The 25,794-nt window shown below is 33.0% G+C and overlaps 2 protein-coding genes across 2 annotated transcripts; both read left to right on the top strand.

Annotated features, from left to right (window-relative positions):
- The first annotated feature begins 1,597 nt into the window (after nt 1–1,597).
- LOC124956060 (titin homolog) lies at nt 1,598–18,907 on the top strand. Its single transcript, XM_047511430.1, is given in 54 exon segments — nt 1,598–1,796; nt 4,098–4,373; nt 4,711–5,990; nt 8,523–8,962; nt 9,389–9,463; nt 9,466–9,526; nt 9,528–9,591; nt 9,684–9,744; nt 9,830–10,159; nt 10,401–10,481; nt 10,484–10,936; nt 10,939–10,981; nt 11,439–11,667; nt 11,813–12,091; nt 12,094–12,225; nt 12,331–12,513; nt 12,730–12,844; nt 12,904–13,031; nt 13,034–13,626; nt 13,628–13,698; nt 13,701–13,745; nt 13,840–13,962; nt 13,965–14,087; nt 14,090–14,131; nt 14,134–14,229; nt 14,275–14,369; nt 14,532–14,682; nt 14,685–14,711; nt 14,714–14,775; nt 14,777–14,842; nt 14,844–15,084; nt 15,087–15,167; nt 15,170–15,345; nt 15,348–15,410; nt 15,413–15,499; nt 15,501–15,722; nt 15,724–15,795; nt 15,797–15,941; nt 15,944–16,151; nt 16,153–16,287; nt 16,289–16,500; nt 16,604–16,689; nt 16,691–16,753; nt 16,756–16,951; nt 16,954–17,083; nt 17,273–17,331; nt 17,429–17,549; nt 17,642–17,695; nt 17,697–17,767; nt 17,770–17,878; nt 17,880–17,942; nt 17,944–18,074; nt 18,077–18,175; nt 18,178–18,907. Coding segments are annotated over 51 exon segments (6,840 nt in total). The 5' UTR covers nt 1,598–1,796; nt 4,098–4,373; nt 4,711–5,990; nt 8,523–8,706; the 3' UTR covers nt 18,210–18,907.
- A 2,701-nt stretch (nt 18,908–21,608) lies between these two features.
- Nucleotides 21,609–24,800, top strand: LOC124956080 (myb-like protein X). The gene has a single exon (XM_047511448.1). The coding sequence runs from the start codon at nt 22,386–22,388 to the stop codon at nt 24,108–24,110; it is 1,725 nt and encodes a 574-aa protein (XP_047367404.1). The 5' UTR covers nt 21,609–22,385; the 3' UTR covers nt 24,111–24,800.
- Nucleotides 24,801–25,794: the final 994 nt, after the last annotated feature.

Genomic DNA, 25,794 nt, shown 5'->3' with positions numbered 1-25,794 from the left:
CCTTATGTTATATTTTCGTTACATCGACTTGAAAGAAAGCATATTTTCGTCGAATTGCATAAACAATGACAAATTTTTTATTTCGTACAAATCAATCGGTTACGTGAAAACAAAAAAACAAAAAGAAAAAAAACCGAACGAAAATAAAATGATAAAGAAAACAAATAGGAAAGATTAATAAAGGAAAAAAGCGATAAACGTAAAGGAATATTTTATTATTTCGTAATTTATTAATGGAATCTTTCATTAAACATTAATTATATTAGATTTTATACGAAAATTTTTTATATATATATATATGTATATGTATATGTATTATAATATATGACATATCTTAAATTATTTAATTATTATGATAATAATTATTTTCAATTAATTTAAATACTTATATTTTATTATATATTTATATTTTAAATAAATATTTATATATATATATATATATATTATAAAATTCTATCAAACACTCAAAAATGATTAAAAATCTTCTTTTTAATAAATTTTTTATTAAATAAAAATTAAAAATTTATTTTTATAAAAATATTTAAATCTACATTTATTCTATTTTACGTATATATTATATTATAATATATGTATATATTATAATTAGATTATTTATTATATATATATATATATACACATATATATGTGTATGTGTAAAAACATTTTAATATTTCCTAAAGCAATTTTTGGTGAGATTAGATATTAAAAATTCGATAAAATCTTTGTACTTTCTTTTATTTTTTTTATTTAATTTTAGATTTTTTCGATCTTTTTTAATTCACGCAAGTAAAGAATATGAAAGTAAAATTTACCGTGATCTAAATTTAAAATACCAAGAACACACATCCATAACGAGTAATTTTTTCATTAACTATCTGATTTAGTAAGTGAACAAAGGTCAAGTCACTTTAACGTAAGCACCAGGCATCGATCAAACGGTCAATTCTATGTATGAAAGTAATACGTATATTATAAGTATACGTATTAATAAATATTATACATTTTATCATTAGAATAGAGTCCTCAAAGTGGAATCATCAAAATGAATAATTTTAATCTAACGTCACGTATATACAATTTGTCGTAATATTATTAGTAGGATATACACGTGCCATTTCTAACTTACCATTATCATCGCCTACACTTGACTATGATTCTTTTATTGGTAGAGTAAAAGTTATGATGGTTAAATACGTTTAACGAAGCAAAACGTATACGTTGAACTAACCGTGAAATAATATACAATGTTTTTCTTTCTTTTGCTTTTATCCCTTTATTTATTTATTTCTTGTTTTTCTTTTTTTTTTCCATTCTCTTTTTTCTTTTTCTGTTTTTCTTTTTTTTCTGTTTAAAGATCCAAAAGAATAATCCAAATTTCAATGATTATTCTTATAGGAATTATATATTTAATTAATTATATATATATTATTATTAATATATATATAATAATAATATATATGTGTGTGTGTGTGTGTGTGTAATATAGTAATAGTAATAATAATAATGAAATATATTATTTTATATTTCCATTAAAAATTATCATAAAATAAATTACTATCTATATAATAATAATAATAATAATAATATATACTATTAATAGAATGGATATATCTATATATGGAACAAGCCAGCCTTCCGTTACTTTCACTCGAGTATATAATTTATTATATTTTTTACTTTTATTTCTTCTCTCTCTCTCTCTCTTTTTTTTTTCTTCCTTGTCTTTTTTTAAGCAACTATCAGCAAGCAGTCTGACGACTAAAAAAATAAGAGAAGAACGAAATCGAATCTGAAAGGTAGAGAACGTTTTAGCTCAGCATGTTATGTGATACGTTTATAAGGTGTGCGCACATATAAAAAAGTCATCCACAGCAAATCTCATGTTACTTTGAGCAAAGTAGCACGTGACATTTCTAATCTCTCTATCTATCCATCTCTCTCTCTCTCTCTCTCTCTCTGTTTTTTTTTTTTACACTTAATAAATATAATTCAAAACGATAATGATCAAAAAAAGGAAAGAAAAAAGAAAATAAATCATAAAACTAATGAAAATCTTTCTTTCGTTCTCATTATTCCAAATGTCTTCTTTCCGATCTATATTTAACTTGCCGTATTATTAACATGTTTTTATGAGAAATTAGAAATTTATGCTACATTTTTTATACTTTTTATTCGTTGATTATCACAAAGGTAATGGTTTCATGTTAATTCTAAGTTAATAGTCCTTAATGGTATATATATATGTATATATATATATATATATATATATTTTTTTTTTTTGTTATTATTGTTCTCTTTGCAAATTATATCTCGGAGTGTGTTAGGATAATTATCGTGAAACATGGTGCTTACTTCATCTCTTGTAATAATCGATCGATTAGGTTACCTTGATTGTAGATATGGATTTAATCAAATGGAAATTGCTACGACGTTTGTATTTGAATTGTTTTTTTTCCTTTTTCCTTCTCTTTTTCTCTTTCTAGAACTCTCAAGCAATTGATTGATTAGATTTTTAAAAATATAACGGAGTAAATATAGTATTTAATTTTCTAATTGGCATATTATTTGTTCGTTTGTTTTGTGTTCCTTTTTTTTCTGTTTTTTTCTTGCTTCTTTTCTCTTTTTTTTTTTTTTTTATTCATTTTTAGCTTCAGATTATAGATCAAAATTTTCTTATATATATATATATATATATATATATATTATATATTTGATATCTGTTTTTTTTTTTTTTTTTTTTTTAATTTTAAATTCATTTATTCATTCATTTTTTATGTGCATTTGTTTATTTTTTTTCTTCTTTTTTTTCTTTTTTTTTTTTATTCCAACGTCGATCAACTTGGATAGAAAATTTTGAAATATTTTGACGATCATTATCTGTTATATAAACATTTTATAATATCATTAATATCGTTAATATTTTATGATAATTAAATTTTGTTGATCACATGACATATACGTATATATCATTAATAATTATATTAAATAATTGCATAATTTTACGTTTCATTTCTTTTTCATTTAGTTGTTTAGATTAGGAACAAACAAAAAAAAAAAAAAAAAAAATAAAATAAAATAAGAAATATTATATGAAACAAAGTAATGGACGTTTTAGTTATCAATTTAGTAAACAGCTCGCGAAAGCAAATGTAATTAGCGTGACGATAATAATTTCGATTAGCAAAGTCCATTTTAATTGTCTTTGAGGGGAATGAACTACCTAACTGGTCTTGAGTTCGTTGACAAGACAATATTATAATCGATTGATACGTATAAAGGCTAAACTACGTGTTCGTTGCATCATTCATAACACGTTCGATGTTAAAAGAAAGAGACGAATGATAAAACTGTCCCCTAATATAATCCTTCATATAATTCATATTTAATCTTATTTAATGATTGAGCAATTAAAGGAGAATATAATCCGTTGAAAAAAAGAAAAAAGAGAGAAAAAAAAGAAAAGAAAAAAAAAAAAGAAGAGTTTCAAAATTTGTATTCCTTCGAATATTTTTCATAGAATAACAAATGTTAAATGGGATCTAAATTATTTTTGACAAAATTTTTATCCTACTTTTTATGAATCCGTAATATCATTTTTATTATTATAATAATTAATTAAGAATAATTAACAAGAAACGCGCTAAATAAGATTTTTGTTTTTAATTAAATTAAATGTATAAACAATTTTTCAAAAATGTTACTTTTATGTACTTATAATATTTTATAAGGATAATTTAATTAGGATAATTACATGATTAACCTTATATATAGATATATATATATATATAAACTTCTAATATTTTCATTAAATCAAAAGGAATAAAATTGTCTATTACTATTTTTTTTTTATTCTTTTCTTTTTTTATATTCGATATAATTAAAAATAAATTTGATTAAAAATATTTTTCATCTTAATAGCTAATATGAGGATATAAATGAGATAACGTGATATAATATAATGTAATATTATTTTTATAAATATTATATCAAATATCTTTTTCCTTTTTCTTTTTTTTTCTTTTTTTTTTTCAAATTGAACAACGATCTGAAAAATATATTGACAATTATAATGAACGTTTTAAATAATTGTTTTACAGAGAGATGTCACTAAATCACGAAAGAATTCATCGAAACAGAGCAGGTGACTAGTATGGTAGCTCGAGATGTCGTCGACGATATTCGGTTTGAGAGGATCACCAGCTCAACTCCTAAACCAACGACCGATCCCACAAGAAAACGTCCCCAGAAAGACTTGGTTATCCTCAAGGAATACCAGGATGTAGGGAAGACGATCGAACGAAATCGATTCCAGCTGCTGGAAAACCATCTCGCCCTCAGCAACCAGAAAAAAGTCCTACGGATGATATCAAAAAGTAAGTTACATACCTATACATGTATACATATATATATGTCTATATCACAAACTTTATTAAAAAAAAAAAAAAAAAAAAAAAAAAAAAAAAAAAAAAAATCTACTCCATAAACGAATGAGGTAATGAAGGAAATGTTAATTGAAATGAAAAGGTAAAAAGAAAGAAAATTGTAAACGCAAAAATTTATACACGAAGAAAGAAAAAAGAAAAGCATATCTCTAAAAATTTATGCGGAAACAAAAATATTTCATAAATTGCTATGTTAAATAATAATTGACTTAAACTGTTACTTGAATCTCATCAATTATAGTATATCGTAATTGTATCGATACGTTAGGCCGACCGATAGAGGGAACACCACGAGATTATGTCTCACCAACGAGAAAGCAGCACCAATACCAGCGGCCGGCAAACCAAGTAGACCGGAAAGAGAGATCATCAAGTCCAGAGAAGCTTGGAAAAGTTGAAAAATTGTTGACTCGTCCAAAGATGATAAACCAGTTGAAGGAAAACCCAGTCGTCCAGAGGATAGACCAGCTGCAGGGAAACCAAGCCGTCCTGATGAAAAATCAATTGCAAGCAAACCAAGTCGTCCTGATGAAACTCATGAAAGACCAGCTGCAGGGAAACCTAGTCGTCCTGATGATAGACGTACTGTTGACAAACCCATTCATCCTGATGAAACTTATGAAAGACCAGCTGCAGGGAAACCTAGTCGTCCTGATGACAGACATACTGTTGACAAACTCAGTCATCCTGATGAAATTCACGAAAGACCAGCTGCAGGGAAACCTAGTCGTCCTGATGACAGACGTACTGTAGACAAACCCAGTCATCCTGATGAAACTCATGAAAGACCAGCTGCAGGGAAACCTAGTCGTCCTGATGATAGACGTACTATAGACAAACTCAGTCATCCTGATGAAACTCATGAAAGGCCAGCTGCAGGGAAACCTAGTCGTCCTGATAAAAAACCAGCTGCAGGCAAACCCAGTCGTCCTGATGAGCCTGATGAAGACCAGTTGCAGAGAAATCTAGTCGTCCTGATGACAGACATACTGTAGACAAGCCCAGTCGTCCTGATGAATTTTATGAAAGACCAGCTGCAGGGAAACCTAGTCGCCCTGATAAAAAACCAGCTGCAGGCAAACCCAGTTTCCTGACGAGCCTGATGAAAGACCAGCTGCAGGGAAGCCTAGTCATCCTGACGAAAGCTCAATTATAGGAAAACCCAGTTATTTTGATGAACCTGATGTAAGATCAACTGAAGACAAACCCAGTCGTCCAGAGGATAGACGACCAGCTGCAGGCAAACCCAGTCGACCAGTTGATAGACCAATTGCTGCCAAACCCAGTCGTTTTGATGAACCTGATGATATATCAATTGAGATAAACCCAGTTATCCTGATGAAAGACCGGCCGCAGGGAAACCCAGTCGTTCTGATGAACATCCAATTACAGGAAAATTCGATCGTCCTGACGAAAAACCAGGAAAGCATAGACGTGGTGATCAATCACCGGATTCTATTGCCGATTCTGAAATAACGCCAACGCCATCAGAAATCCTTTCACGTTTGCCATTAAGGAACAGTGTATCTGTGAACTCTGTACTTGTGGGTAAGTTTTCTTATTTTTTTTATATATTATATTTAATATACTTACACACATATATATATTATATATATATATCTTATTTTACAATAACAAATAGCATTTGTTTATTCAATCTTTTAATATTCCTAACTTTGCATGATAAATTTGGATTCACGAAGTTTCTTGTTGTTTATCCTGATTTAAATTTCCATAATTAGGTCAATATTCAAATCGACGAAATGGAAAGCTAGAAAAATATTAGCTATAATTAAAAAAAAAATACTTGTTTTTTTTTTTTTTATTTTGTTTTTTACCAACAATCCAATTTATTATCACTTACATTTTGATGTCGGGTGTTTTTTATCTTGAAAATTCAAATAGAAAAAGAAAGAAAATAAAGAATCTAAAATAACTATCGACCACCCAAAGATAATTCGATTTTTGTAATAAAAGGATACGCAGGATCGTATAGATTAATATAAATCTTCTGTCCTACTTTCATATTAACAACGTATAAAGTCTTTGGATGGTGAAAAAGTAGGACACCAGACGCAACCCTTTTATGGCAACTTGTTTCTTTCCGATCACCTTTCGTTATTCGTTTCTTATTCAAGGCTCTTACCAGTTCTTTTATTCAAGTGTCCAGTGTAAAACGACGCGTATCGTATCCTTTAAAAATCCTAGTAGTTGACAGAGATCGATGTTGATCTTTGAACTTGTCCATAATAAATCGATATAATTTAATCGAATAATAATGAATTTCATTCAATATTTTTCAGTACTTTTTCATTTCTATATTCTAAATAATTTTATTAATTGTAATAAAGTCGGGATAATTAATTAAAATTATTTTATTTCTACGATCGATAATATTTCATATCGGATACACTTTTTGGCAGGAATTTTGAAAGATATCACAATTTTAGTGTGGAGATTAAGGAGAGAAAGAGAGAGAGAGAGAGAGAGAGAGAGAGAGAGAGAGAGAATGCCTCAAAGCCAATATTGAATTTCATAGTTGAAGGAAGATAGGGATAGAACTAAGCCAATTTCAGATACATGAGAGAGAGAGAGAGAGAGAGAGAGAGAGAGAGAGAGAGAGAGAGAGAGAGATGGGAAGATGGGAGAGAGGGGAAAGGATCTATGGCTTTGGGCTTGGTTCTTCTATACGATGCATACCCATTAACGTTCTCATCATTTTGATTGACGTTCTCGTCTAACTTACCTGTCCGTCTAAATCAGTCTATGATTAGAAATTAGAATGTCTGGAACATTAGGTCAATTTCATCTCTAGAGAAGCAAAATGAATATTATTTATTTATTTATTTATCTTTTGTTTTTTTTTCTTTTTTTTTTTTTTTTTTTTTCATATATCGAACTCTTGTTAATTTCTTTTTACATACATAGAGATCTATAGATCGCAAGTTTGTATTAAATCTTATCGGATATTAGATAATTTGCCTTTGGGTCGAATGTGGTTTTCTTCTGTTTTTTGTCTTTTTTCTTTTTTTTTTTTGTTTTCTTTTTTCTTTTTTCTTGTGAAGATTATTGCTTTTTTATTTTGCATAAAAGTTGTAAATTATTATCAATTTTATCAATGAAATCGTTTGACCCGATTGAATCGATTCCGATATTATCGTTGGTATTAAATAATTTTTAGAGATAGATTTTGATTATTGTTTGTTAATGGTAATTTTATTTGGTAGAAAATGATTTGTTTTTATCTTATTTTTCTCTCTCTCTCTCTCTTCTCTCTCTCTCTCTCTCTCTCTTTCTTCTTTTTTCTTCCTCATTTCGATATTATACGAAAATGTATGTGACGAATGAGAGCCTTGAGAACGGTCCATATGTGATCACACATTTGCATTCAAAATTGGCACTCATGTGATACGGTCTTCTTTTTTTTTTCTTTTTTCTTTTTTTTTTTTTCTTCACCATACAAGGTCATCCTTCTCGATCTTTCCTTCGAGAAGACTTTCAAATAAGGATCCGTGGACGTTGGGCGTTGGCTATTACGAAATCTTCTCACACAAATAGTATCTCATTTTTCTAATGTTCACGTTATTGTCTTAAAAAATTATTAATTAAATACAAATAAATCATATATACGTATATGCATTAGTTTTATTTAAATAATATTTAAATACGCGCACAGAGATAAACTACGAACGATTTATTTATATATAAATCTAAAGAAATCAACAAATATGAATAGTTTCTAATTTCGAATATTTCAAATATTTATTATATTTTCTTGTTTATCCGATAAATAGATACATAGGATATATATGTATGTATGTAAAAAATTTAATTATATATATATATATATATATATATATATATATATATATATTACGACAAATTAATAAATATTTTCGAATCTTAGATTAGACAAATTCATTATTATTTTTTCTAATACGTCAGACTATAATATATCGATTACAAATAATATTTTTTAATCGCTTAAAATCGATGCTAAATAAAATCACTTCAGGATTAATTGTAGAATTTTTCTTCTTTATTGTATTATCTTTTTTTTTTTTTCTTCCTTGTTAACAGACGCCATCGTGTCCGCACAATCTTCCTGAAGATAATATAGATATTTCACGCGATGAGCCAGTACACGTGGTCAGTTCGTATCGTGAAGAATTTGATGAGAAACACGTGGAGAGACAGCACAGATACCACCATGAAGATCACTTACCATGGAGGGTGAATTTGTAGGAGAGAGGACGTACCGATTATGTGGCCACTTATGGCGAACGAGAGCACTGTAAGAAAACCACAAGACCATTTGAAACCTGAGGGTGAGTTTATTGGAAGGCCAAAGGTAGAAGCACCAACCAGAGGTGAAAGGGCACCAACCAGAAAGCCACAGGACAATCTTAAACCAGAGGTGAATTTATTGGAAGGCCACATGAGGAAGCTCCTAAATATGGCGAACGTGTTCCAGTTTGTCAAACCAAAAGACAATCTCAGACCTGAAGGTGATTTTGAAAGTAAGTTTTTTAATTATTATTAATAACCATTATTATTATTATTATTATTATTATTATTATTATTATTATTAAGTTTTGTTTGCAATAATCGTTAAAAAAAACATTCATTCATTCACTCATTCATTCATTCATTCATTCATTCATTCATCGAATCCTATTGTTGATATTTCTAATTAATAAAATAAATTATCAGACTCTTAATAACATCTTACTTTTTGCGTAAGAAAACATATGAACACATTATACCAACTAATGAACATTTGCCGTCTATAATATTATAAATATATCTGTTATTAATATATAATTTACGATAATATATTCTGTGGAATTAGATTATTAGGGTTTTTAACATTCTAAATGTTCTATTTTCTAATAAAAATTTCTATTAAGTTTGAGTTTTATTATAAATGTAAAAATATTGTATAGGTGTGACAACAACAGAGCTGGTGTTCACCGGGGTACCCGGCGAACGACCAAGCCCAGTACGTCGAAATACATATACTAGGTTGAAGGTGAATTCATTGATGAAACTACAACGAGATCAGAATATATTGATCATCGTAGGCATCCAACGTGCGGAGATTATTAAACGTACGGATAACCTCACCGTAGGAGAGGGTGCATTCACGGTAAATATTGATAATTATATATAAATATAATAAACGTGTTATTAAAAAATTTCTGACCAATTGAAAATGATTTTCGATTTATTCAATTACAGGGAACCTCCCATTTGAAAGAGGATTTCCATAAGTATGATGTCGTTGAACGTGAACCAAGACGTCATCCAAATTTATAGAGAAGAGGATGGATAGATTTTACAGTAAAACGGATGTTGTTGAGAGTACGGACTACTACACACGAAAGAGTATAAAGCGTTCGATGAAATTGATTACATTAGTAATACAGTTATGAGACGAGATGATAATTTGAGACCGGTAGGACCGATTGAATGGACATCACATGTGAAAGATGATTATATTGTACCGGCGATAACGCAAGACCTGAACAGAAAAGACCTAATGGACAACTTGAGACCAGAGGGACCATTTGAAGGTAGACCAAGAGATGATTACAAACCAACTCGAGGTGAAAGGGCTGACGTTAAACGGCCTGCAGATAATTGCGACCAGAAGGACCATTCGAGGGACGACCTAAGGACGATTATACCTCCGAAACGTGCAGAGAGAACCAGAAGTTAGAAGGCCTGAGGATAATTTGAGACCAGAAGGACGTTCGAGGGACGCCCTAGAGATGATTATAACCAACTCGAGGTGATAAGGGCTGACGTTAACGGCCTGAAGATATTTGCGACCAGAAGGACCATCGAGGGACGACCTAAGGATGATTATACTCCGCAAACGTTGCAGAGAGACCAGAAGTTTAGAAGGCCGAGGATAATTTGAGACCAGAAGGACCGTTCGAGGGACGCCCCTAGAGATGATTATAAACCAACCTCGAGGTGAAAGGGCTGACGTTAAACGGCCTGAAGATAATTTGCGACCAGAAGGACCATTCGAGGGGACGACCAGGATGATTATACTCCGAAACGTGCAGAGAGACAGAAGTTAGAAGGGCCTGAGGATAATTTGAGACCAGAAGGACCGTTCGAGGGACGACCTAGAGATGATTATAAACCAACTCGAGGTGAAAGGGCTGACGTTAAACGGCCTGAAGATAATTTGCGACCAGAAGGACCATTCGAGGGACGACCAAAGGACGATTATACTCCGAAACGTGCGGAGAGACCAGAAGTTAGAAGACCAGAGGATAATTTAAGACCAGAAGGGACCGTTCGAGGGGCGCCCTAGAGATGATTATAACCAACTCGAGGTGAAAGGGCTGATGTTAAACGACCTGAAGATAATTTGCGACCAGGAAGGACCATTTGAGGGACGACCTAAAGATGATATTCACCGAAACGTGCAGAGAGACCAGAAGTTAGAAAGCCTGAGGACAATTTGAGACCAGAAGGCTGTTTGAGGGACGCCCTAGAGATGATTATAAACCAAACTCGAGGTGAAAGAGCTGACGTTTAAACGACCAGAAGATAATTTAATGGCCAGAAGGACCATTCGAGGGGAACGACCTAAGGATGATTACACTCCAAAAACGTGCAGAGAGACTAGAACGTGAGAAAGCCTGAGGATAATTTGAGACCAGAATGGGCTGTTTGAGGGACGCCCTAGAGATGATTATAAACCAACTCGAGGTGAAAGAGCATGACGTTAACGACCAGAAGATAATTAAGGCCAGAAGATGACCCATTCGAGGACGACCTAAGGATGATTACACTCCAAAACGTGCAGAAGACCAGAAGGTGGAGAAAGCCTGAGGATAATTGAGACCTGAAGGACAGTTTTGAAGGTAGACCCAGAGACGATACAACCAACTCGCGGTGAAAGGGCTGATGTTAAACGACCTGAAGAGAATTTGCGACCAGAAGGACCATTTGAGGGACGACCTAAAGATGATTATTCACCGAAACGTGCAGAAGACCTCATGTAATACGTCCAGAAGATAACTTAAGACCAGAAGGACCATTCGAAGGTCGTCCAAAGATGATTACATGCCAACCAGAGGCGAGAGAGCTGATTGTTAAACGTCCTGAAGATAATTTGCGCCCTGAAGAGGTCCGTTTGAAGGTAGACCCAGAGACGATTACAAACCAACTCGAGGTGAAAGGGGCTGATGTTAAACCTACCTGAAGATAATTTGAAAACAGAAGGACCAGTCGAAGGAAGGACGCTACAGATGATTATTCACCGAACGGTGCAGAAAGACTCATGTAATACGTCCAGAAGACAACTTAAGACCAGAAGGACCATTCGAAGGTCGTCCCAAAGATGATTACATGCCAACCAGAGCGAGAGAGCTGATGTTAAACGTCCTGAAGATAATTTGCGCCCTGAAGGCCATTTGAAAGGTAGACCTAAGGATGGACTATTCACCCAAACGTGCGAAAGACCAGACGTAAAACGTCCAGAAGATAATTTGAGACCGGAGGGTGTGTTCGAAGGTCGTCCCAAAGGATGATTACTTACCAACCAGAGGCGAGAGAGCTGATGTTAAGGCGTCCCTGAAGATAATTTGCGACCTGAAGGTACGTTTTGAAGGTCGTCCTAAGGATGATTATTCGCCTAAAACGTGCAGATAGACCTCATGTAATACGTCCAGAAGACAACTTAAGACCAGAAGGACCATTCGAAGGTCGTCCCAAAGATGATTACATGCCAACCAGAGCGAGAGAGCTGATGTTAAGCGTCCGAAGATAATTTGCGACCTGAAGGTACGTTTGAAGGTCGTCCTAAGGATGATTATATCGGCCTAAACGTGCAGAAAGCAACCTGAAGTAAAACGTCCAGAAGAATAATTATGAATCCAGAGGGTCTATTCGAGGGTCCGTCCCAAAAGATGATTATCACCTCAACAGAGTAAGAAAGGGACCAGAAGTTAAACGTCCTGAAGATAATTTGTCAGGGTGCCGGAGGGTCGATTTGAAGGTAGACCAAGAGTATGAGTTACAACCAACTCGAGGTGAAAGGGCTGATGTGAAACGCCAGAGGATATTTTAAAGAACCAGAAGGGATCATTCGAAGGTCGTCCAAAGATGATTAATTCACTCTAAACCGATGCAGAACGACCATAAGTAAAGCGTCCAGAGGACAACTTCGACCAGAAGGTGATTTGAGAGGCCAACAATATCTCCAGAGCCCAGCTGAATCGTCGTTCACACACTCAAACATCCAGAACATCTCAAACCCAAGGTGACGTTCATTGGTAGACCTAAGAAATGTAACTTTAAACCTACCAAAGGTGAACGTGCTGATGTTAAAAAACCTGCAGAGCAATCTCAGAACCGGAAGGTTCCATTTGAAGGGCGTGCCTAAAGATGATTATAAACCCACTCGTGGGAGAGAGCTGACGTCAAACGTCCGGAGGACAATTTAAACCCGAAGGACCATTCGAAGGTCGTCCAAAGATGACTACTCACCGAAACGAGCAGAACGACCAGAAGGTAGCGTCCAGAGACAATCTTCGACCAGAAGGTGATTTCGATAGACCAGAAAAAATCCTACAGTGGACCAGCCTGAACGTCGTTCACATCAAACATCAGACAATCTCAAACCCAGAGGTGACTCATTGGTAGACCTAAAGATGACTTTAAACCTACCAAAGGTGAACGTGCTGGATATTAAGAAACCTGAAGATAATCTCAGACCAGAAGGTCCATTCGAAGGTCGTCCTAAGATGATTACCTTAACAACTCGTGGAGAACGCATGATGTTATCAGACTTACTGACAACCTGCGAATGGAAGGTGATATTGAGAACTTATAGATCACGTGATGAATCGCACGATTTCATCATACGTGACGTACTGAAGTCGTCAAGTATCAGGACAATTTAAGAATGGAAGGGGAATTCACTGATATCAGACACGAGAGACGATTATAAGGTCGTCAAAGGTGATCGAGCTGACATCGTACGTCACCCTGATAACCTCAAATCCGAAGGTCCTTTCGAAGGTCTTCCCAAGATGATTTACTCACCGAAAAGAGCCGAACGTCCTGAAATCAAAAGACCAGAAGACAATTTGAAACCAGAAGGAGAATTTATAGGTCGTCCAAAAGAAAAACACCTAAACGTGGGGAAAGAGCTGACGTCAGAGACCTAAAGACAACCTACGTCCCGAGGGTGACTTCGAGAGACCAGAAAAAGTCCCAATGGGTCCTAGCGAAGAAGATCACCTATCAAACATCCAGATAATCTCAAACCTGAAGGTGAATTTATGTCAAGAGGCCTAAAGAAGAGACACCGATAAAAGGTGATAGGGCTGAAGTTAAACAGACCCAAAGACAATTTGAAAACCTGAAGGTGACTTCGAACGTCCTGAACATGAGAGTATCAGCAGCTGATAGACCAGAATGAAAAAACCCAAAGATAATCTCAAAACTGAAGGTGAATTTGATAGACCACAGACAAAGAAGTTTGGACCGGCTGAAAGAGGACTCCTATCAAACATCCGGATAATTTGAAGCCGGAAGGTGAATTTTAGGTAAACCTAAAGAAGAGGCACCAAAAACGTGGTGAAAGAGTTGACATTAAGAAACCAAAGGATAACTTAATCCAGAAGGTGAATTCGATAGACCTGTTAAGTCTCCAGCTAAACTGCCGAGAAACGTACGCCTATAAAACATCCTGATAATCTCAAACCCGAAGGTGACTTCACAGGTAGACTAAAGATGACTTCTAGACCTACCAAAGGTTGAACGTGCTGATTTAAGAAACCTGAAGATAATCTCAGACCAGAAGGTCCATTCGAAGGCCGTCCTAAAGATGATTACGTAACAACTCGGGTGAACGCATGGACATTGTCAGACGTACCGACAATCTGCGAATGGAAGGTGATATCGAACTTATAGGTCACGTGATGAGTATACATGATTCACTAGTACTGAACGTGCCGAAGTCGTCAAGTATCAGGACAATTTAAGGATGGAAGGTGAATTTACTGATATTAGAACTAGAGACGATTCAAAGTAGTCAGAGGGTGAACGAGTATATAGTTAGCACGAGGATTAATCTCAAGTCCGAAGGTCTTTTCGAAGGTCGGCCCAAGGATGATTATTCGCCAAAGAAAGTGGCCAGTACCAGAAATCAAGAAACCGGAAGATAACTTGAGACCTGAAGGTGAATTTGAGAGGCCTGAAAAGGCACCAGGTGGCCAGCAGAACGTAGATCGCCTATCAACATGATGACAATTTGAAGCCTGAAGGTGAATTTATTGGTCGTCCAAAGGAACAGGACACCTAAGAAAGGTGAAAGAGCTGACGTAAAGAAGCCTAAAGATAATCTGAGGCCGGAAGGAGACTTTGAAAAGGCCAGAGAAAAAGCTGTTGGCTCCAGCCGAAAGAAGAACAACAATAAAACACGCGGACAATTTGAAACCCGAAGGTGAGTTTGTCCAGAGATCTAAAGAAGTGATACCTGGTAAAGGTGATCGAGCAGGCTATCAAGAAACCTAAGGACAATTTGAACCAGAAGGTGAATTTGATAGACCAGAAAAGACAGCAGTTGGACCAGCTGAGAGAAGGACACCTATCAAACGTCCTGATAATTTTATCCAGAAGGTGAATTTGTGGGTCGTCCGAAAGAGAAGACACCTGGGAAAGGTGAAAGAGCTGATGTCACGAGACCTAAAGATATCTTCGTTCAGAAGGAACATTCGAGAGACCAGAGAAAATCCCTGTTGACCAGCTGAAAGACGAATCACCAATCAAACACGAGGACAATCTTCATCCCGAAGGTGAAATTGTTGGTAGACCTAAAGATGATTTCACACCGAAACGTGCTGAACTCCTATTCAAAAGAGACCAAAGGACAATCTCAAACCCGAAGGTGAATTTGTTGGCAAGCCTAAAGACGATTATAAACCTGGCAAGGGCAGAAAAAACTGAGAATCGTAATTCATCGTGACAATTTGAAGATGGAGGGTGACATTCACGTACATAGATCAAGAGATGATTATACTACACATCCAGAATTGAACGAACAGATGTCTTCGTAGAGAAGATAATCTCAAAGTGGAAGGTGAATTTATTGATATTCGAAGACGTGCCGATTATAGAGTGACACGTGGGGAACGTAGCGAGATCATCAGGCATGAAGACAATCTACGTCCAGAAGGTGACTTCGAGCGTCCCGATAAGGTACCAGTAGGTCCAGCAGAAAGAAGAACACCGATCAAACATCCAGACAAGTTTGAAACCTGAAGGTGATTTTGTTCAAAGACCAAAAGAATCAACGCCTGGCAAAGGTGATCGAGCAGCTATTAAGAAAACCCAAGGGACAATTGAAACCGGAAGGTGAATTTGATAGACCAGAAAAGGCAATAGTTGGTCCTGCTGAACGAAGGACACCAATCAAGCACCCTGATAATCTCCATCCAGAAGGTGATTTCATTGGTAGACCTAAAAAAGAGACTCCAGGTCGTGCGATCGAGCTGATGTTAAGAAACCAAAGGACAATCTTCGTCCAGAAGGTGAATTTGCTAAACGTACACCGAAAAACCTCGAACCAGCCGAGAAACGTGGTCCGATTCGACACGAAGACAATTTGCACGTCGAAGGAGAATTTTATATCGTTCCGAAGGATGATTATAGTCCTCAGAAAGCTGAACGTTCACGATCAAAAACCACAGGATAATCTTAGACCCGAAGGTGAAATGCAGATAATGCAACCTTCGAAAGAAGATTCAAATACACGAACGGTGAAAGAATGGAAGTACGTCGTCACGAAGCTCATTTACGTATGGAAGGTGATTTGATGTTCGCCGATCTAGAGATGATTACAAGATCACCAAAGTTGAACGAGTAGATATAAAGAAAAGAGAGGATCATTTAAGAATGGAAGGTGAATTTATAGATGTTAGAAGAAAGGACGATTACACATACTTTGCTGGCGAACGAGTGTCTGTTACAAGACAATCGGATCATTTACGTCCCGAGGGAGACTTTGATAGACCTCCGAAGAGTCGTTGGGTCCAGCCGACGAAGATCACCTATCAAACATCCTGACAATTTTAAAATCAGAAGGTGACTTCGACGTAGGACACCGGAAAAATGCAACCAGGTGAAAGACGTTTCCCCCATTCGTCATGTTGACAATTTGAAGCCGGAAGGTGATTTGTAGGTCTTTCACGGTGATGATTATACGATTAAACGAGGGTGAAAGAAGCGAGGTTATCAGGAGAGAAGATAATTTGAAACTGTCAGGTGATTTCAAGGGGTCACCAGCATGCAAAAATCGACATATACCGCAGTACGTGGTGAACGTGCTGAGGTTAAACGTCATGAAGATAATCTCAAGGTCAGTACTGATAGTATGGAAACAAAGACAACCAGTAAGGACTCGTGCACACCTATAAAGAAGGATTTGTCACATGGTGATAAACAAATAAGTCGAAGACGTCACATGGAATCGTCGATAATTTAGGTGACGACACTAGCGTCATGACAACGACCAATCAAAGAAAATTACAAACTTATACCAAACGTGGTAAAGAAATAGACCACAGATCAGCAATCTCGAATCAGATATCAAGAAGAATATTTCCGTAGTGAAAAAGTTAACAACAACTTCAGTACCACATCCGATCAGCATGTCTCTTCGGCTCTAACGTACATCAACAGACTATCGTTGACCGTCGTAATGTCCAAAACGATTGGCAATGAACAACAACAACATCATCAACATCCATCATCATCATCTTCAACAACAGCAACAACACACTTTGAACGAACATCAGCAGAGAATCTATTCCAGTGAGCAAACACTCTAGATCCCAAAATCTATCCCAATCACGCGGTACGTTAGATGATAGATTCCGTTGATCCATCAATCTCGACAGGGCAGCTTTTGAAGGAAAACAACAGATTCAAGATAACACTATAACAGATCCAAGAGCGTAGTAAACGTGATTATGTAAATTCAATGCATATGGAGAAACGTCAGAGCAGTGCTATTAGACATACCAAACAGCATTACGATCAGCACACTGTATCCAGCCAAGCTAAATACAACGGGTAATCAAGCTAATAGTACCGAATTCAAACAAGCAATTTCTGGATCCTCGATCATAACCGATGATAGCCATGAACAATCGGTCTATACTAAGAAGTCCCATCATAGAGAAAAATATTATTTCGTCGTCGTCAGCTGACGTAACCAATCGTACTTCATCGTCGTAGTGGTATGACTACGTCCACGGAAGCTTTACATACGATATCATCTACTGCAGCTGAGCAAAAAAGAGTCTCTCAAATTTAGCTGAAAGTGGACATACTAAGCAATTCGGTCAGAGTAATGACAGACGTAGTTTGACCTCGTTGCACCGTAACAACAAGGATGCAAATCTTTGGGGCATCGTCTACCTACGAAAGACCACAGAGAATCATCAGGCAAGATAAGTTGACAGTCGTGGTAATTTTATTCCCATAGCGAGGCCAAAACTTATGGGAATTTTGCTAATACTCAAAAAATCGACAAGGGTACAAAACAATCGAACGTGTCGCATATTAAATTGGGCGACGGCAATCATGTACTTCTAGCATGTATAAAAAGGAATATGCGCCTAAACACAAAGGTCCCTGTCCTGCGTCCTTAATCGAATCGAAACAAACACCCTTCAAACATACCAGGGACACACCCAAACTAAATTTTATATGCCACTTGTTTCGAATTAAATTTATTTAGGATCTAATGATCCTAAATAGGATCTAAGATCATTGATCCTATCGATTAATTTTTTATTACTTCTTTTCACTTTCTTTTTTTCTTTTTCTCTCTCTATTTTTTTTCTTCCTTTTTTCGCTTCAAATTTTTCGTTTTTTAATAAATTTAAGATACAACACATACACACACACACACACACACACATATATATATATTATATATGTGCGTAAAAAAAATAAATCTGTTCCAATGAAATAGATCAACGAAATTTTTATAAAATTTATTCGAGCGAGCTCTCGAATTATCCTGACATATATTTGTTAATGGATTGTTAACGATCCTAGTAAGAGAAAAGAGAGGAAGGAGGAGGGAGTGTGGGAGCGTATAAACCGAGATAGAGATAGAGTAGAGAGAGAGAGCGAAAGAAAGAGGAAAAAAAAAAACAATATATGTGATAAATTTTTGCTGTTATATTTTGTGCATTATACATATTATTATTATTCGTGCGAGACGCTGTGTAGGAGTAACAAAAAAATAAAAAATAAAAAAAAAGAAAAAAAAAACGAAAGAAAGGAAAGAAAAGAAAAGAAAAAAGTGGAGAGAGATTCGCTAGAAAAAAAATGATTACAGATTATTTGATAGGGACATCGAAGTTGTCCTGAAGTTTTTCAACAAAATAATAACGAGAAAAATACAGATATTCAGAAAGATTACATATATATATATATATATATATATAGATATTATATATATATATATATATCTATATATATATATCTATATATATATATATAGACATATTATATGATGACGTTTAGTTCATAGTTAAACCAACGTGTATTACGAAGCAATAATTAGAGCTTAATAAATAACCCGTGATAAGGTTCGATTCTAACGCGATGTTAGATTTCGTCCTATAAATACCGTAGATTAATCCAATATGGACGTGTACGTACATATTTGTATACTACGTTAATTAATTTCTTTTTCTTTTTACTTTTTTTTTTTCTACATACATACATATATATATATATATATATATATATATGTATGTGTATATATGCACCGTCCATTTTATATACATAAATATATTTTTTTTTTATTTATATAAATATCCAATACACGTGTATTCCATTTTTTTTCCTTTTTTTTTTTTTTTTTTTTTTTTTTTTATTTGGGCTTCTATTCTTCTTTGATTTTTGTTTATGTATTTTTCACTCCGTTTCTTTTTTCTTTTTCTTTTTCTTTTTTTTTTTCTCTTTGTTCATTCCGGCTGTCGCAAATTAATTTCTTTTCTTTTTCTTGTTTTTCTTTTTTTTTCTTCTTTTTTTCTAATTTTTAATTATACACACATGCGCGTGGTTATTATGGTTCATGCCTTTTGGTTTTTCTCTTTGTTGTTTTTGTTTCTTGTCCTTTCTTTTCTTTTTCTTCCTCTTCTTTTTTCTTCTCTTCTTCTACTTCTTCCTCCCTTTTTCTTTTCTTTTATTTTCTTTTATCTTTTATCTTTTATCATTAATCTTCTATAAGTGAAATTAATTTTTGTTTTCCTTCGTTATTTGTCAATGAAATATTTGTTGAATTATATATTATATATTATATATATACACAATACTTATGTATCATGCATATCGATTATTTTTATTCGTCTTTCCTATCTTTTCCTTTATCTCTTTTTCCCTCATCAATTTTATTTATTCATCCCCTTTTTCTTTTCGTTATAATTTTTCTCTTCTTTTATTCGACGATCGAAATACCTTTTTTCTGTTCTTTTTCTTTTTATTTTTTTACTTTTTATTTTTTTCTTTTTTTTTTTAGTACTGATCGAAAAATTAATCGTAATATATCGTATCATTAATGTAAATTTTGTTGAATTGCGAACTTTTCTGCGAACGACTTTTTTTCTTCTTTTTATTTATTTATTCCATTTTTCTTTTTTTTTTTTTTTTTTTTTTTTTTTTTTTTTTTTAATTCTTTTTCTTTCGTGTTTCATAATTGTTTTTTTTGTTTTCCAATCACGATTTTCGAATTTACAAGAAAAGAACAAACGAACATAACAGCACGCGGCAGTGTCAGGGAAATAAAAATATTTTTTAATTATTGACAAATTTAATTTTTACTTTGACTGCCGAATAATAAAAAAATAATAATAATAATAATAATAAGTGTAATATTAAGAATAATACTAATAATAATCAGAATAAGAATATGAATAATAATTATAATAATAAGAATAATAATAGGAATAATAATAATAATAATAATAGTACGAACGCAATCGTATATTTCAGAATTCTTAAAAGAAAATGAATTTGCAATATCATTTTTCAATTTTTATTTTTAATAAGTAATAAATAAATAAAAAAATAAATAAATAAACAAGCAAATAAATAAATCATATATCTTTATTTCAGATATAATCACGAAATTTGTGTAAGTATTAAATGAATAATAAATAAATATAATTATATTCCCTCGCTTACCTCAATGTGCGTATACACATCAGAATGTTCGTGTGTTTAGTAAATACTAGAGTGGGGGAACCAAAAGTTCCCAAGATAATTTTAAACGTCGATTATTCTTTTTTTTTTTTTTTTTTTTTTCCAAATTGATATTCTTTTAAAAAATTTCTTCTTTCATGGTTTACGAAATTTCGAAGATTTTTTCGGGTCCCTTTTTTCTTTCTTTATAATACGTGAAAAGAATTTGGCAACGAAGGTTCCGTAAAAAAAAAAAAAAAAAGTAATCGATTTTTTGATACGATCTAGGGAACTTTCGGGCCAATCCTGTATTATTAGATCTAAGCAATAAAATTTCTATAATATGCTTTAAGATAACGTTCATTGATACTATGAACGTCGATTCTTTTTTAAGCATATATTTTATTCATTCGTTCGTACGTTCGTTCATTTTACTTTTTCTTTTCGTCAAGCTTGATCAAGTTTCGTCATGAAACCTGATGCCAATGCTGTTGTTAATAATGAAAAAAAAAAAAAAAATAAAAATAAATAAATAATAAATAAAAAGAAAAATAAAAAAAAGGAAATAAAGAAAAAAAAAATATATATATATATATATATAACAAAAAATTAATACAAACGTGTCGTTAATGTTATCGAACTTTTGTATAGCAATAATAAAAAAAAAATAAATATATTGTAAAAAATGTAATTGTACAAAAATTTCAAATGAGAAAAATAAATGAATAAATTGATTGATTATTAATTAAAAATATATAAAACTCAAATATTTCATTAATGTTGTCTAACTTTTGTATAGTCAAACAAAAAAAGAAACGCAATAAATAAATAATAAATAAATAAATAAATAAATAAATAAATGGATATATTGTAAAAAATTTACTATACATCGTCAAAATTTTAAATAAAATATCTCTTGAGTATATAACTTATATATATATATATATGATCGATATATATATATATATTATATACATATAGTATGTACTATATAATAATATATATGTATGGGTGTATAAACAATGGCGTGTCATCGACAGATCAGAAGAAAAAAAAAAAAAAAAAAAAAGAGTTCATTGATAAATCGATAAAATTTAATATCGTGTGTCAACGCCCGCCTTTTGTTCTTTGTTACGAATGATAGCGAGAGAGAGAGAGAGAGAGAGAGAGAGAGAAAAAGAAGAAGAAAGATAGAAAAAAAAAAAAATTGTGAAAGTATTTTTGTCCACGTCAAACTAATCAACACATAACCCAGTAACATTAATTGATTGATAATAAATAAAATTATAATTATTCAAAAAAAAAAAAATAATAAATAAATAAACCATTTGTGGAAAGATCTAATTTCTAACGATGTCGTGAGACACAATGTTGAAATCATTCAAACTGATTAAAATTTTCATTTTGATTCTTGTCAATATTTTTCCAATTAATTTCAAGCAAACCATTATTCAAACGCTCAATATTTCCAAGTAAGTGTATAGATAATTTATAAGTAAAAAAAGAAAAAGAAAACAAAATAAAATAAAATAAAATAAAATAAAGAAAATTCGTTTAAATAAAACTCTAAAAAAGATAGACAGAGAGAGAGAGGGAGAGAGAGAGAGAGAGACTGATCTTTTGATTTATTGCGATTTATTGAGCGATCTTTCTTTTAGGAATGATAAAGAGCCTAATTTTAGGCATTCGAGCAATGACGAAGAACAAATGGCGATAATGTTCAATCAAACTTTGGATTATTTGATCCCACGACGTCGTTTATTGGACAATCAATATCGTCATAATTATACTAATGACGAAATATCATCAAACGTTTCAATTAATTACAATAATAAAAACAATTTAAATTTGTCGATAACGCCAGATTGGACGATAGATTTGTTGACGAACGTAACAAATGTTCCTATTAATAATGTCGAATATATTTCGAGTACATCGTTCGTCGACATTGAATACGATACGACGCACATTAGAAAAAAAAGATATGCTTTATTGGATGATAATCAATTGAAGTCCAACGACAATGAGGAACATGAAAGTGTTGACAATGTAGAGAAAAAACGTTCGTCATCGTCATCGTCATCGTCATCGGACAATGACGAGGACAGTAATGATCAACGTACGAATTTGCAAAAATCTGACAATTCCGACGAGTCCGATGATTACAGTGCAGATCTTGAGGAAACCAACGATAACGAAACTGACGATGATCGGGATAAAATTGTTCAGTCCAAGGACAGTAAAATTAAACGTGAAAGTACCGATTACGAGTACGCAAATGACGATCAAGAGAGATCATCATCGGGTGACGTTAGAGTTAAACGTGACGAGATCAATCAAACCGACGAAAAGAACAAATTGGATGATAATATTAAAAATGTCGTTGAGGAAAATATTGAGAAAATAGAGAAAACTGATAAAGAGAAAATTAATGAATCGGATATGAAAAGAGATACCGCAAAAGAGAAAAATATTGATACGATCGAATCGCCAAAATTAACGAAGGAAGATGACAGCGAATATGAGAAACGCGTTGAAGAGAAAATCAAACGTAAGATAGATTCGATAAAGGAGGAGATCAAACGTGAGATCGAAAGGAAACGAAGGGATCGTGAGATCGAGAGGAACAATGCAAGATTCGATGAGATACAGAGTAAGGATAACGATGAACAAGAGGAGGATCAAGAAGCGGTAAGTGCAAATGTTGATGATAAAATGGCGTCTAAGAGATCATCCGATGACGTCAAACCTAAAATAAATAAAAGAAGAAGAAGAAGGAGAAGAAGAAGAAGAAGAAGGAGAAGAAGAAGAAGAAGAAGATCGAACGAAAGTGATAGAATCAGGCATCGATTGGAGGAGATCGAAGGTATTGATAATCTCAAGGACGAGGATGATTATAATGCTGCTGTACATGAGAGTATTAGAAAAAGATTTGCACCCGATGATATTGGGTCCATGTCCGATCAGGATGAACCTAAGATAAATAAAATTTCTTTGAACAAGGCACCGGTGAAGAAACGTGAAAAAATTCGAGAAATGTTCGTGGTTAAGAATGACAACGAAAAGAAACGTAGAAAGAAAAGAAAAAGAAGAATAGCCGATGAGGGACATATATTGGTACCCGAACAGGCACACGTTAAGATCGAAGATGACCTACCAAGTGATCTAAAGTTCGATCCAAAGCTACGTGGAAGTCAACCGATTGACGAGAAGGTAAGGATTAAAAGAGCAAATGCAGGATTGGTTACTTTAGAATATAGGCCGCAAAATGTCGAAGACGAGGAGAACGACGAAGGCAATGAATTTGGCGACGATGGTTTCGAAGATAGAACATCGAATTTGAAAGATCGAATTGGTAATTCGTTGGTCGAGGATCAAGAGGATAAAGAGAATCAGCATGTTAATTTTCTTTTCCCTGGAATTTCATCTTGATTGAAAGAATCCGACTTATTATTTCGACGAAAAAACATTTCGCAGTTAGTTAATAATAAAAATAATTCTCAGGAATTATTTTTTCATCATAAATTTCTTATATATCTGTGATTAAATTGATAAAAAGAGAAAAAAAAGAAAAAACGGAAAAGAACAAAAAAAAAACAAGGCTAGAAAGAAAACTTCTTTACCTTCTGTAATATTACTTATCGTTACGTATACATATATGTCGGTAACAATCTGATTTATCGGCCGACTTCGTTCGCTTTATCATCAGTCGGTATTCGTTTACTACAGTCGGTAAAGAAGATATTCTCATTTACCAACGTAAAAAAAACACTAGAATGAAAAAAACAAACTTAAGTTTTCCCATTAAAGAGCCAATCCGATTTGAGAGCTTTGGCATCGTCTGCAAAGGATTCGAATCGACGATTAATTACGGATTACAATGAAGCTTTCGGTGGCCTTCAAAGTCTTCGAGATAATCCTAATGGTGCCTTGAGTAGATTCAAAAGGATCAAACGTGTTCTGAAAACGTCACAAGTTTCACATACAAATAAACTATCAAATTAACGCACACATTGTATAAACAATAAGAAGGAAGAAACAAAACTAAAAAAAAAAAAAAAAAAAAAAAAGAGAGAAAGAAAATGAGAAATAAGAGAAAATAATCTATTTTATTTTTTAACATTACTTCCTATTAATTTAATTACTAATCTGTGTAATAATTAAGAACGATAAGTAGAATGTTAAAATAAACAAATTCTTATATTAGAGAAAAAAAGAAAACGAGAAAAAGAATCTTAAAAATATTATTGAAATTAATGAATTAAAATGATAATAATAATAATAATAATAATAATAATAATAATAATAATAATAATAATAATAATAATAATAGAGAGGTCATACAGGCAAATACACATACAAAGACGACTATATAGATGTTTTAAGATTTAATAATGAATGTACGATTAAACACAAAGAAGACACATAGATCGTTAACCCTTGTGCGCTTACATTATGATTTTTAAAGGGGAAAGGTCATTGGTATGGTCAGGGTGGCCGAGGGATGGGTGGCGATCGGTCGTAGGATTCAAAGGGAAGAAGTTTCTCTTTTTTTTTTCTTTTTTCGTCTTTTTTTTTTTTTCTTTTTTATAAATCATTCTCGTCATTCGAATAGTACAATAATTCGTCTCTATCGTTTCCTTCCTACCTTCCTTCCTTCCCTTCATTATTAATCTTTTTCTTTTTTCTCTCCCTTTTTTATTACTTTCTCTTTCTATTCGCTTTCGTCCTAACTTTTATTTATACAACAATATGAAACAATTATTTACAATGACAGGTATTGCGTTAAGAAGAGGAATTTCTTTTTTCTTTTCTTTTCTTTTCTTTTCTTTTCTTTTTTTTTTTCTCAAGATTAATTTAAGACCAAATGCTTATGCTTTTTTTTTATGTATAGGTGTGTGTGTGTATGTGTGTTTATATATATATATATACATATATATATATATATATATGTTTGTTTTCATATCTCTGTTCGTAGAGAATTAGTTACTATAATATAATTCAAGATTTTAAGCGATCGAGATCGAAGAGGAATTTTTTATGAAAGTTATTTTTATGAATTGCAAAAGGAAAAAGAAAAAAAAAAAAACGAAAAGAAAAGAAGAAACGAACAAAT

Source organism: Vespa velutina, chromosome 20 (assembly GCF_912470025.1).
Source record: "Vespa velutina chromosome 20, iVesVel2.1, whole genome shotgun sequence".
NCBI classification, from domain to species: Eukaryota; Metazoa; Arthropoda; class Insecta; order Hymenoptera; family Vespidae; genus Vespa; species Vespa velutina.
This window is presented reverse-complemented; position numbering and strand designations above follow the sequence as displayed.